The 13,535-nt window shown below is 43.6% G+C and overlaps 1 protein-coding gene across 2 annotated transcripts in view; it reads right to left on the reverse strand.

Annotated features, from left to right (window-relative positions):
- Nucleotides 1–13,535, reverse strand: part of Rab3 (RAS oncogene family member Rab3) — a 385,193-nt gene that overhangs the window by 17,179 nt on the left and 354,479 nt on the right. For both annotated transcript variants that reach the window (XM_070085230.1, XM_070085229.1), the window contains exon 3: nucleotides 11,793–11,911. In XM_070085230.1, coding sequence (XP_069941331.1) covers nucleotides 11,793–11,911 — 119 coding nt within the window. The remainder of the gene's footprint in view (nucleotides 1–11,792; nucleotides 11,912–13,535) is intronic.

Raw genomic sequence — 13,535 nt, forward strand, 5'->3', positions numbered from 1 at the left:
AAAGCTCATGGAGCGGGGAGAGAGAGGGCCCAGTAGCAACCGGTGAAGAGGCGGGGCCAGGAGCTAAGACTCGACCCCTGCAACCTCAACTAGGTGAGTACAAATAGGTGAGTACACACAGGAGCTTGGACTCGACCCCTGCAACCAAAAATAGGTGAGTACACACAGGAGCTTGGACTCGACCCCTGCAACCACAAATAGGTGAGTACAAATAGGTGAGTACACACAGGAGCTTGGACTCGACCCCTGCAACCTCAACTAGGTGAGTACGCACACACACACACACACCATCAGGAGCTTGCAAAATTGCAGAAAACAGGAGGGTGTCGAGCAACTAACATTGCCAGAGGACCGTCTTTACTGGAGTGAGAGAGGGAGAGAGAGGGGTACCGGAAGTGACCAGCACCAATACTACCATAGCCAGAGAGATGAATATTATAGCACTAGAAAAAAATCCCACAAGCATTGATACTGTAATTGCCTAAACGAAACGCGGCAATAATAAAAAAATAGGTCATATTCCACTATAACATCTATAACTATAAATATATTGTCAGTGATATAGAAATCACTGGTACTTACATCCTCCCCGCCTCTGACATGTCCCTTTAAATTACAAGAGAAAACGGTACCTTATAGAGGAGAGACTTCTAAAAAGTTATGTAAAGGAAACGGGGCTCATTAAAATGAACTCATTAAAGGGGGAAGACATCTGTAATAACAGGAAAGCCGGCCAAAGATATTCATCCCACATAATTCTGAGGCAAACTCTGGCTCAACCTTCAGAAACTGCAGGAAAAAAGGCCCTAATTCCTCGGTGTGGCACTACATTTAAGACAGTCTGATGCATACGTATAAGAGCCCAATTGTAAACTGTGTGTAGTGATACTGGTCCTGTGGGGAGCAGCAGCAGGATAATACTGCACCACCTCTAGGGGCCCTTAACAACAACAACAGTTTGCTGTGTGTCATGGGCACCAACACATGGTGTGTGATTCTCTCCTACTTTATCCATTTATAAGCGATGCAGATTACATGGTGAGTTTAAATATGTGGCCTGTAGTTATAACTTTTCTCTTGACATATGCAAGACATCACCATCCCTGTAGAAGCCATTATTAGATGTACTAGTCATTATATTTTGTTGTTGCAGAAGTACTATGAAGATTCTATGTTCAATAAAGCCTAGAGATAAGGCCTGTGTTTCTATCACAACAATTTATTGAACATAGAATCCTGGGCTACCTGGTGGTAATCCTGCGCTAGACTACATCACAACATGGAGCGTTTACTGAAACCTGAGAGGCTAGACTGTGACCCCAGCTTATCAACGGCTGCTCAGGAATGGAAGCACTGGTTTAAGACTTTCGAAAACTTCTTGGGAGCCCTTCCTAAAGAAGATCTAGATAAACTAAGTCTGCTCATCAATTTTGTGTCACCTAAGATATATGAGGCTATTTCTGAGTGTAATACCTACGAAGATGCTATCAAAACCCTCAAGTCTCAGTATATTAAACCTACAAATGAAATCTTTGCACGCTATCGCCTTGCAACTCGCCGCCAGCAGATTGATGAGTCCTTAGAGGAATACTTTCAAGCACTGAAAATTTTAGGTAAGGACTGTCACTTCCAAGCAGTGACAGCTGCTCAGTATTGTGAAGAGTCCATCAGGGATGCTTTTATCAGTGGCCTGCAATCACCAATAATAAGGCAGCGTTTATTGGAGAATAAAACTCTCGACTTAGCCGCTGCCTTTGACCAGGCAAGAGCTCTAGATTCAGCCCAGAAGAATTCTGAAGTATACAGTACCACTCAGCCTTCTCGAGTGGTAAGTGCTGCAATTCCTGACCAAGACTCTTGCAATGAAGTTACTGGGGAACCTGCCTCAGTGACAGCAGCAGCAGGTACGGTGTGTTTCTTTTGTGGTTTTTCAAGACATCCACGTCCAAAGTGTCCTGCTCGTGAAGCAATGTGCCATAAATGCCACAAGAAAGGTCACTTTGCTAAAGTATGTCGTGCTAATGCATCAACTCTGTGTTCATCAAGAACTGCAAGAAGCCCCTATCACGAGCCTTTTCCATCCTATGGAGAGGGAGCATGGACACGGGGGTCGTCCCACAGTTACTAAAAACAACAGACATAGCCCCACTCCACAAAGGGGGCAGTAAAGCAACAGCAAAGAACTACAGACCAATAGCACTAACATCCCATATCATAAAAATCTTTGAAAGGGTCCTAAGAAGCAAGATCACCACGCATCTAGAAACCCATCAGTTACACAACCCAGGGCAACATGGGTTTAGAACAGGTCGCTCCTGTCTGTCTCAACTATTGGACCACTACGACAAGGTCCTAAATGCACTAGAAGACAAAAAGAATGCAGATGTAATATATACAGACTTTGCAAAAGCCTTCGACAAGTGTGACCATGGCGTAATAGCGCACAAAATGCGTGCTAAAGGAATAACAGGAAAAGTCGGTCGATGGATCTATAATTTCCTCACTAACAGAACACAGAGAGTAGTCGTCAACAGAGTAAAGTCCGAGGCAGCTACGGTGAAAAGCTCTGTTCCACAAGGCACAGTACTCGCTCCCATCTTGTTCCTCATCCTTATATCCGACATAGACAAGGATGTCAGCCACAGCACCGTGTCTTCCTTTGCAGATGACACCCGAATCTGCATGACAGTGTCTTCCATTGCAGACACTGCAAAGCTCCAGGCAGACATCAACCAAATCTTTCAGTGGGCTGCAGAAAACAATATGAAGTTCAACGATGAGAAATTTCAATTACTCAGATATGGTAAACATGAGGAAATTAAATCGTCATCAGAGTACAAAACAAATTCTGGCCACAAAATAGAGCGAAACACCAACGTCAAAGACCTGGGAGTGATCATGTCGGAGGATCTCACCTTCAAGGACCATAACATTGTATCAATCGCATCTGCTAGAAAAATGACAGGATGGATAATGAGAACCTTCAAAACTAGGGAGGCCAAGCCCATGATGACACTCTTCAGGTCACTTGTTCTATCTAGGCTGGAATATTGCTGCACACTAACAGCACCTTTCAAGGCAGGTGAAATTGCCGACCTAGAAAATGTACAGAGAACTTTCACGGCACGCATAACGGAGATAAAACACCTCAATTATTGGGAGCGCTTGAGGTTCCTAAACCTGTATTCCCTGGAACGCAGGAGGGAGAGATACATGATTATATACACCTGGAAAATCCTAGAGGGACTAGTACCGAACTTGCACACGAAAATCACTCATTACGAAAGCAAAAGACTTGGCAGACGATGCACCATCCCCCCAATGAAAAGCAGGGGTGTCACTAGCACGTTAAGAGACCATACAATAAGTGTCAGGGGCCCGAGACTGTTCAACTGCCTCCCAGCACACATAAGGGGGATTACCAACAGACCCCTGGCAGTCTTCAAGCTGGCACTGGACAAGCACCTAAAGTCAGTTCCGGATCAGCCGGGCTGTAGCTCGTATGTTGGTTTGCGTGCAGCCAGCAGCAACAGCCTGGTTGATCAGGCTGTGATCCACCAGGAGGCCTGGTCTCAGACCGGGCCGCGGGGGCGTTGACCCCCGGAACTCTCTCCAGGTAAACTCCAGGTAAACAAGAGCTAGTGCCTCCACACATTCCAGTGATCATGCGACTCTAGCAACAGTGACTTCTGCGGCTACTCCAAATTCACTGTCAAAGGCAGTTGTGAAAGTATTCATCAAAGGAACAGAAGTAGATGGTCTTATTGATAGTGGCAGCTCAGAGAGTTTCATCAACCTTGACTTAGTTAAACGGCTCTCCTTGACTCTACATCACTCATCAGGTACCGTTTCCATGGCATCAACATCTCTCTCTATTCAGACCTTAGGGTTTTGTAAGGTAAATCTCAGAGTTAATGGAAAGGATTATCAAGATGTACATTTAGCTATTCTGCCACAACTGTGCTCTGATGTTATCCTTGGTCAGGACTTTCAGAAGCTGCATGGTAGTGTCACCTTAACATATGGAGGTGAACTGCCTCCTCTTGTTGTCTGTGGACTTAGCACTTTAAGGGTAGACCCACCAAAGCTGTTTGCAAATCTTACCGCGGATTGCCATCCTATATCAGCTAAGTCACGCCGCTATTCTTATGAGGATCGGATGTTCATTGAGAAAGAAACTCAGAGGCTGCTGAAGGAGGGTATTATAGAACCGAGTGATTCCCCTTGGCGTGCACAGGTTGTTGTTAAAGATGGTTATAGGAAACGGAGACTGGCTATCGATTACTCTGAGACAATCAACAAATTTACACTTCTTGATGGGTACCCTCTACCTCGAATTGACGATACAGTGAACAAAATTGCTCAGTACTACGTGTTTAGCACAACTGATCTGCAGAGTGCCTATCATCAAGTCCCTATAAGGAATGAAGATAAACCATACACAGCGTTTCAGGCTAGTGATGGCCTGTATCAGTTTACCAGAGTCCCTTTTGGAGTCACCAATGGGGTAGCCTGCTTCCAACGAATTATGGATTCACTCATTCAGGAAGAGCAACTCATGGGAACCTACGCGTATTTAGATAATGTTACCATTTGTGGCAAGACCCAGGAGGAACATGATGCAAACCTTGATAAGTTTTTGGAAGCCGCCAAGAAGAAAAATATCAGTTACAATGAGGAAAAGTGCACTTTTTCAACTAAAAGGCTTAGCATCCTTGGTTATGTAGTGGAAGGAGGTTCAATATTCCCAGACCCTGAACGACTACGACCTCTACGGGAACTTCCAATGCCTCAAGACAAAAAGTCACTCCGAAGAACTCTTGGTCTCTTTGCTTATTACTCACAATGGATCTACAACTATTCAAGTAAAGTCCGCCCATTGAGTGCTACCACATTTCCTGTGACAAAGGAAGCAGAAGCCGCTTTCCATACTCTCAAACAGGACATTGAAAACTCAGTAGTTCAAGCCATTGATGAGTCCCTACCATTCGAAGTGGAAACGGATGCATCTGACATTGCCATTGCTGCAGTCTTATCTCAGGCAGGACGACCAGTAGCCTTCTTTTCGAGAACTTTTCAAGGATCAGAGAAATGTTATGCTGCTGTAGAAAAGGAAGCCCAGGCCATCATAGAAGCAGTTCGCCACTGGAGGCATTATTTAACTGGTAGACATTTCACCATAAGGACTGACCAACGGTCCGTGATGTATATGTTCGACAAGAGGCACAAAAGTAGGATAAAGAATGACAAGATATTACGCTGGAGGATGGAACTATCGTGTTATGACTTTGATATTCTGTACCGACCGGGTCAAGAGAACATCTCACCTGATGCATTCTCTAGGTCCCACTGTGGAGCAGCATGTCATGATTTGCAATCACTCTCAGCTCTCCACAAGGCTTTGTGTCACCCAGGAGTTACACGCCTGTACCATTTTGTCAAATCAAAGAACATGCCCTACTCAGTGGAAGATGTGCGACAAGTGATCAGAGCATGCAGAGTATGTGCAGAGTGCAAGCCAAACTTTCATCAGCCAGAGAAGACTCATCTCATAAAATCCACCCAGCCTTTCGAAAGATTGAATATAGATTTCAAAGGACCTCTACCAAGCACAAATCAGAATAGGTATTTCCTTAACATAGTAGATGAATATTCAAGGTTTCCCTTTGTATTCCCCTGTGCAAATATGGCTGCTTCAACTGTTATTAGTTGTCTTTCACAGTTGTTCTCTATTTTTGGTATGCCAGCTTATATCCATTCAGACAGGGGATCCTCGTTCATGAGTAACGAACTTCAGGAGTTTTTGGCTAGCAAAGGTATTGCCTGCAGCAGAACAACAAGCTACAACCCTCAAGGCAATGGTCAAGTGGAGCGGTTCAATGGTACTATATGGAAGGCAGTTACAATGACATTAAAGTCGCGCAATCTACCTGTTCAACACTGGCAAACTGTCCTACCTGATGCTCTTCACTCTATTAGATCACTGCTGTGCACAGCTACTAATGCAACCCCTCATGAAAGACTCCTCAACTATTCACGTCGTTCCTCTACGGGAGCCTCCGTGCCCACTTGGTTATGTCATCCTGGACCCGTTCTCCTGAAGAGTCACCGTAGGATGAACAAGACGGATCCTTTAGTGGAAGAGGTAGAGCTCCTGCAAGCTAATCCACATTACGCCCACATTCGCTACCAAAATGGTGAAGAGACTACAGTATCTACAAGACATTTAGCCCCAGTTGAAATCCCTATTAGTGTGGAATCTCAAGATACACCAATAGATGTGAAAGATGCTTCGTTTTCTCCTGGAAAGCCCCTTGAGACTACCCCTATGGAAATAGAGGATTCTGCTCCAGCAGTTAATCAAACCCCGCTGGAAAATATCGAACCTGGTGAAGAGGCTCAAGGGCTACGAAGGTCGGGACGTGTACGTCGCCCACCTAACAGTTTGGGAGATTACTGTCTCTGATATTTTAGAAGGGGGAGATTGTAGTGATACTGGTCCTGTGGGGAGCAGCAGCAGGATAATACTGCACCACCTCTAGGGGCCCTTAACAACAACAACAGTTTGCTGTGTGTCATGGGCACCAACACATGGTGTGTGATTCTCTCCTACTTTATCCATTTATAAGCGATGCAGATTACATGGTGAGTTTAAATATGTGGCCTGTAGTTATAACTTTTCTCTTGACATATGCAAGACATCACCATCCCTGTAGAAGCCATTATTAGATGTACTAGTCATTATATTTTGTTGTTGCAGAAGTACTATGAAGATTCTATGTTCAATAAAGCCTAGAGATAAGGCCTGTGTTTCTATCACAACACTCCATTCCCAGTTTTTGGGCATAGTAATTCCCCTCAAACTCAAACTTGCAATCAACTACACACAGTTTAATCAATTCAATAGTGGTATTTTTACCGAAAGGCAAAGAGAACTCTTTTAATTCTTTCTTCCAAATAAGATAGCAAGTCAGGAACAGGGACTCTCGTGAACAACACAGTGACATCAAAACTAACAAGTTTAAAATCATTAGACATGTTGATATTTTACAATTTGTCGATGAGATCAACATTGTTTTTTAAGTGGGCTTCAGAAATGTTGCCAAGCAAAGGAGTTAATATTTTTACCAGCCATTTAGACAAGGCATATGATGCCGATCCTACCGAACTAATTATAAGTCTGGCTGGAAAACCGAGCTTGTGGGTTTTAATCAAACTGTATATGTAAGGTAGTGTAGCAGATCTCGCCGATAACTGTTTAATTAATTCCTCATTACCTCAGTAAGGTTCTAAGTTGTTTATTAAATTTACTATTAACCTGGTCCAAAGGGTTCTTATTAAGGGGTACGTAAGTATCCCTGTCTTCTAATAATGTGTTCATTTTTCCGCTATAATCTACCTTGTCCATAATAACCGTCACATTTGCTTTGTCAGCTTTCGTAAGATGAAATCTAGGATCTTTCTTCATTTCATCTCCCAGCAGAGCTAGGTGTTGTACTGTGATCCGAGGACATACGACGGTGTGAGTGCCTCAGAGCTAATTTCATTCTACTCCCTGTTTGGTGTACTAGCGTCCACAAGCAGTATATATAGTATATACAAGAGAGTAAAATAAAATTAGCTCTGAGGCACCCACACCATCGTATGTTCTCGGATCACAGTACAACACCTAGCTTTGCTGGGTGCGTGATTTTTGTAGAACTGTATGGTCCAGTGGGTTAAAATGTCGTGAATTTTCGCTCACCATGAGGCTGGCTAAAACAACACGAGTTGGATCCCCCGGCTAGTCGCAGTGTTGTTATTGATTAAATATCACTCGTTCGTGGTTACAATATATATATATATATATATATATATATATATATATATATATATATATACACACACACATGCACACACATATTACAACGTAATATAGTAGGATGAACGCGAAAATTAATCAACAAAGTTTACGCTAGTTTAATTAACTGGCAATCAGGGCATTATGGCCTTGAGTTGAGCAAATTTGCGTATGTGCTTGTGGCGGAGGTGAGATTAACGAGTGAGTGAGTCAGTGTCAACAGAGTGAGGAACAGTGTCACCGCTGCTGCCACTGCTGAAAGATTTACTGTGCTCAGTGGAAAATCTAGTTGCTAAGACTTAGAACGACCGATGTGCTCTCTCTCTCTCTCTCTCTCTCACCTGTCTTGGCACTAAGAGCCTGCTAATCATGGAAGTAATTGCTCATTAATGATCATCAATGTGTTGAGCGCTATCAATAAGCAATCTATGGTCACTGTTATGGTGCTCTTATTGGGAATGAACACGGTACTCAGTGCTAGAGGAGTGAACACAGCACTCACGAGAGTGCTGAAGGAGTGAACACAGCACTTAGAGAATGTTGAAGTGAACACAAAACTGAGTGTGTTCAAGGAGAGAACACAACACTGAGAGAGTGCTATGTTTCACAACAGATGGAATTAACAAATACTTTGTAACTCTGTTTTTTTTCCTCTGAGTATGTCAAGCACTTTAATTACTTTTCCAATATTTCTCGAACAACACTTCAGAGTGAGACAGGTCTACAGGTTTATCTTGTGGAGTCTTCTACTGTATGGTATTATGAAAGACTGTTTATGTCCTTAATGGTAGTTGTCAGGCTTGCCAACCTTGCATACCATAATTGTTATGTAGTGTACAGTACTGTGCATATTAATTGGGACAGTAATGAAATAAAACATATTTGGAAAATTAATGTTCATTCGAAAAATGCACGGCAATGACAGATAATTGATTTAATAACAGATATGACTACCCCTTGCTTTTACAAGCACTTCTGCATGCTTTGGCATATAATTAACCAATGTTGAACACATTATAGCAAGTTCTTCGTCATGTTACAATATCCTAATAACAGCAGCAATTAGGTTCCCTACATCTAAACGGTCCTGTTTCGCGATCCTGCTTGTGGTTACTGACCATAGATTCTCAACCGAGTTGAGGTAAGGAGAGTTTCCAGGCCAGTTTAGAACGGTTAGCCCACTCTCTCTGAAGAATGTCAGCATTTTTCTGGAAGTGTGGCATGGAGCAAAATCCTGCTGGAAAATACCTTCTCCATCAGGAAAGTCTCTAGCCAAAATGGGAAGCAAATGAGTTTCCAGGATTGCCTTATATTTGTCATTGTTCATAGTGAGGGAACTATGAACAAGCCGTCCAGGGCCTTTAGCAATAAAACTACCCCAAAATATCTTAAGTGAGTATTTTGGCGTTTGTTGACTGTATCCATTCCGAAGAGGTCCGCCTTTGCTCCGTCTCACTACGACTGATCTGTACCCATGTACTTCAAAATGCGACACATCTGGATATATAACTTTTCTCCATTCATCTGTTGTCCATCCCTTATGATCGAGTGCCCACCGAAGCAGTTTTTTCCTCATAGCAGCAGTCAATAATTGCTTCTTTATCGGCTTTCTGGGAGTTCTGCTAACTTCATGGAGGCTTTGTCTAACAGTTGAAGAATCAACATTTACGCCAGCAGAAGCCAAATCCCTCTGTAGATCTCTGCTGGGTTTCTTGGGATCCTTCACACTATTTCTTATGATAACCTTGTCATCGTGAGGTGTTGTCTTGCGTTTTTTCCACATCTTCCTCGACGCAGCGCTCCACAATCACCAGTGTCGTCAGCTCATTTCAGAATCTGACCAACAGTTGACTTTGCTAGGCTCAAATTTTTGGCGATCTACCTGATACTCAAATCAGCATATTTTCTAAGAGCTACAATACTTACACGCTTTCTAGATGTAACATCCATCATGAATTTCAGCAGTAACCATGAATTGAGGGAGAGAATTTGGTGAAACCACATTCATTCAGAAGCATGCTTGCAGGAATAGCCTTAGAGAACAACAGCTGTTGTAACACTGACGAAAGTCTCAGGGTAACACCACAGCTGGATGGTTATTAGAAGTCGGTAGTAAACTCTTCTGAAAAGAAAAGAACTCAAACTACATTAACTAAGCCGGAGACTAAGACATATTATGAGATAATCACAAAATTTACTCCTGTCCCAATTATTTTACACACTACTGTACATGTGGCTTGGGCGAGATGGTTGCTGTGGTCTCCTGAGTCATCTCTCACGTTCAGTGCTAAAGGCTCTTCACTCTTTCTCTGTTCTGTCTCAACTCTCATCTGCCTCTCTCAGATTTTCATAATTTGCACTTGTTGGTATTGAATTCTAGTGGCTACCTGTCTGACTGTTCTTGCGATCTGTTCAAGTCTTCATACAGTTATCTGCAAACTGGGATACACAGGAGTCATCCTCTGGTAACTTTTAACGCACATCAGAAATCGCATAGATCCTAACACTGATACTTAAGGGACCCTGTTAGTCACCCTTGCTAAGCATGTTTCATCTCTGTTGCCATCTTTTCTCTTCAGATATTCACTGAGCAACTGAAGCACCTTTCATTTTACTCGTTCCTGTACTTTCTAATTCATAGAACAGTCTCTGATTGGGAGCATTCTCTTCAGGGTCTTTCTGCAGCTCTAAAATATGTCCAGCCACTGTTATCATTCTCCGCTTGATCTGCACAGTCTTCATCTACACAGATGGACCACAAATCCTCAAAAACACTGAACTCTCTGTAAGACCCACAGTATGAATACCTCGTTCCATCCCAAACAATGATAGAAATTACAATACCAACGCTAGTAGGTTAGTGAGGAAGAATTTAACCTCCCAATTCACACTGATATTTGGTAACAAAACCTTTCTTGTTTCACTAGGCTCTTTTTTTTTATTATCGTTGCTAACAATTTAGATAAAAATGATACAAGTCTGTAGCTGAGAGTTTCCTGTTGAGACCATATATTCAGTGCAGGAGGTTCCCTGTATTGTGTGGCTTGTAGATAAATCTTGGTCCTTGTAGTGCTTCAGGCTTCAAGTAGCCATCCTTGGCAAAGCAACTACAGTATCTGGACCTCAACTGTCAAACTAGGTTTGACATCGTGTCGTTATTTTATTGCACTCCTATCCATGGAGGTAGCTATATGAAGGTAAAGAAGAAGAGCATACCACAACTCGTTCATAACTCCACACAACCTCTCTTCACATCGTGGACCACATCAAAGCGGACACACATGCGAGAGGAGCCCTTAACAACACTGGTCCTCAACAAGCTGTAATGAGCGCTGCCTCTCTAATGATCCTACCTAACGAAGGTATTCACGCCAGGGGCATAACCCATGTAAGCTCTCTCTCTCTCTCTCTCTCTCTCTCTCTCTCTCTCTCTCTCTCTCTCTCTCTCTCTCTCTCTCTCTCTCTCTCCCTCTCTCTCTCTCTCTCTCTCTCTCTCTCTCTCTCTCCCTCTCTCTCTCTCTCTCCCTCTCTGTCTCTCTCCCTCTCTCTCTCTCTCTCCCTCACACACACACACACACACACACACACACACACACACACACACACACACACACACACACAGGCCTGCTACCTGTTGATAACACGGCAATTGCTTCAAGTAGTTGGTACTTCCATTATGGCGTCTTAGGTTATTTACCACGCCTCCGTCCATGACCACTCCTTCACCCACTCACACACACACCCACTCTTTCACCCTCACACGCCCACTTTCTCTCTCTCTATTTTTCTCTCTCTCTCTCACACACACGCCAACACTCACACTCACCATCAACACCACAGATTGCACACGAATACAAATGATGCATGAACTTAGCTTAACCTCGCCCTGGGTAGCTGGACCTCACCACGAGTAGTTTAACCTCGCCATGGGTAGTGTAACCTGGGTACTCACCAGTCTTGAACACTGTTGAAAGACTCTTCGTTAGTGATGTCGTACATGAGAATGAAGCCCATAGCGCCCCTGTAATATGCTGTGGTGATGGTTCGGTATCGTTCCTGCCCAGCCGTGTCCTGGGGAACAACACATTGGTTACACTCAGTAAATAACACCTTAGTTAATATTGTCCTAGCAAGCTACACCTTGGTTAACAGTGTCCTAGCAAGCTATACCTTGGGTAACAGTGTCCTAGCAAGCTACACCTTGGTTAACATTATCCGAGCAAGCTACACCTTGGGTAACAGTGTCCTAGCAAGCTACACCTTGGATAACAGTGTCCTAGCAAGCTACACCTTGGATAACAGTGTCCTGGCAAACAATACCTTGGGTAACAGTGTCCTAGCAAACAACACCTTGGTTAACATTATCCGAGCAAGCTACACCTTGGGTAACTGTCCTAGCAAGCTACACCTTAGGTAACAGTGTCCTAGCAAGCTACACCTTGGATAACAGTGTCCTGGCAAACAATACCTTGGGTAACAGTGTCCTAGCAAGCTACACCTTGGTTAACATTATCCGAGCAAGCTACACCTTGGGTAACTGTCCTAGCAAGCTACACCTTGGATAACAGTGTCCTGGCAAACAATACCTTGGGTAACAGTGTCCTAGCAAGCTACACCTTGGTTAACATTATCCGAGCAAGCTACACCTTGGGTAACTGTCCTAGCAAGCTACACCTTGGATAACAGTGTCCTAGCAAACAATACCTTGGATAACAGTGTCCTAGCAAACAATATCTTGGTTAACAGTGTTCTAGCAAACAATACCTTGGGTAACAGTGTCCTAACAAACAACACCTCAGGTAAGAGTGTCCTAGCAAACAATATCTTGGGTAACAGTATCCTAGCAAGCTGCACCTTTGGTAACAGTGTTCTAGCAAGCTACACCTTGGGTAACAGTGTTCTAGCAAGCTACACCTTGGGTAACAGTGTCCTAACAAACAACACCTCAGGTAAGAGTGTCCTAGCAAACAATATCTTGGGTAACAGTATCCTAGCAAGCTGCACCTTGGGTAACAGTATCCTAGCAAGCTGCACCTTGGGTAACAGTGTTCTAGCAAGCTACACCTTGGGTAACAGTGTTCTAGCAAGCTACACCTTGGGTAACAATGTTCTAGCAAGCTACACCTTGGGTAACAGTGTCCTAACAAACAATATCTTGGGTAACAGTATCCTAGCAAGCTGCACCTTGGGTAAGAGTGTCCTAGCAAACAATATCTTGGGTAACAGTAACCTAGCAAGCTGCACCTTGGGTAACAGTGTCCTAACAAACAATACCTTGGCTTACAGTGTCCTGGGACCAAAAACATGTTTTGCGGAACACAAAAATTCTCAATTGTTTACATCCTGAGAGGCTGTAAAGCGTGCAGGGGCAAATAGATAAGATACCCGTGGACACATGCATTAGTCTGATCCTCTAAGAGCTGAGGTGTGTGGCACAGGGCTACTACTCAGGCCTGACTGGGAAGGAAGAGGTAGGCACACAGCTCTGAAGAAGGAACACACAGCTCTGAAGAAGGAAGACGCACACATCCCTGATGAAGAGGGAACACACAGCACTGATGAAGGAAGAAACACAGCTCTGATGAAGGAACGCACAGCTCTGAAGACGGAAGAAGGAACACACGTCTGATGAGAACGAAGGAAGTGCCAATTCCGATGAGGAAGAAAGGAATTTGCAGCTCTGGCCAGGAAGAAT

Source organism: Cherax quadricarinatus, chromosome 15 (genome assembly GCF_038502225.1).
Source record: "Cherax quadricarinatus isolate ZL_2023a chromosome 15, ASM3850222v1, whole genome shotgun sequence".
Taxonomy (NCBI): Eukaryota; Metazoa; Arthropoda; class Malacostraca; order Decapoda; family Parastacidae; genus Cherax; species Cherax quadricarinatus.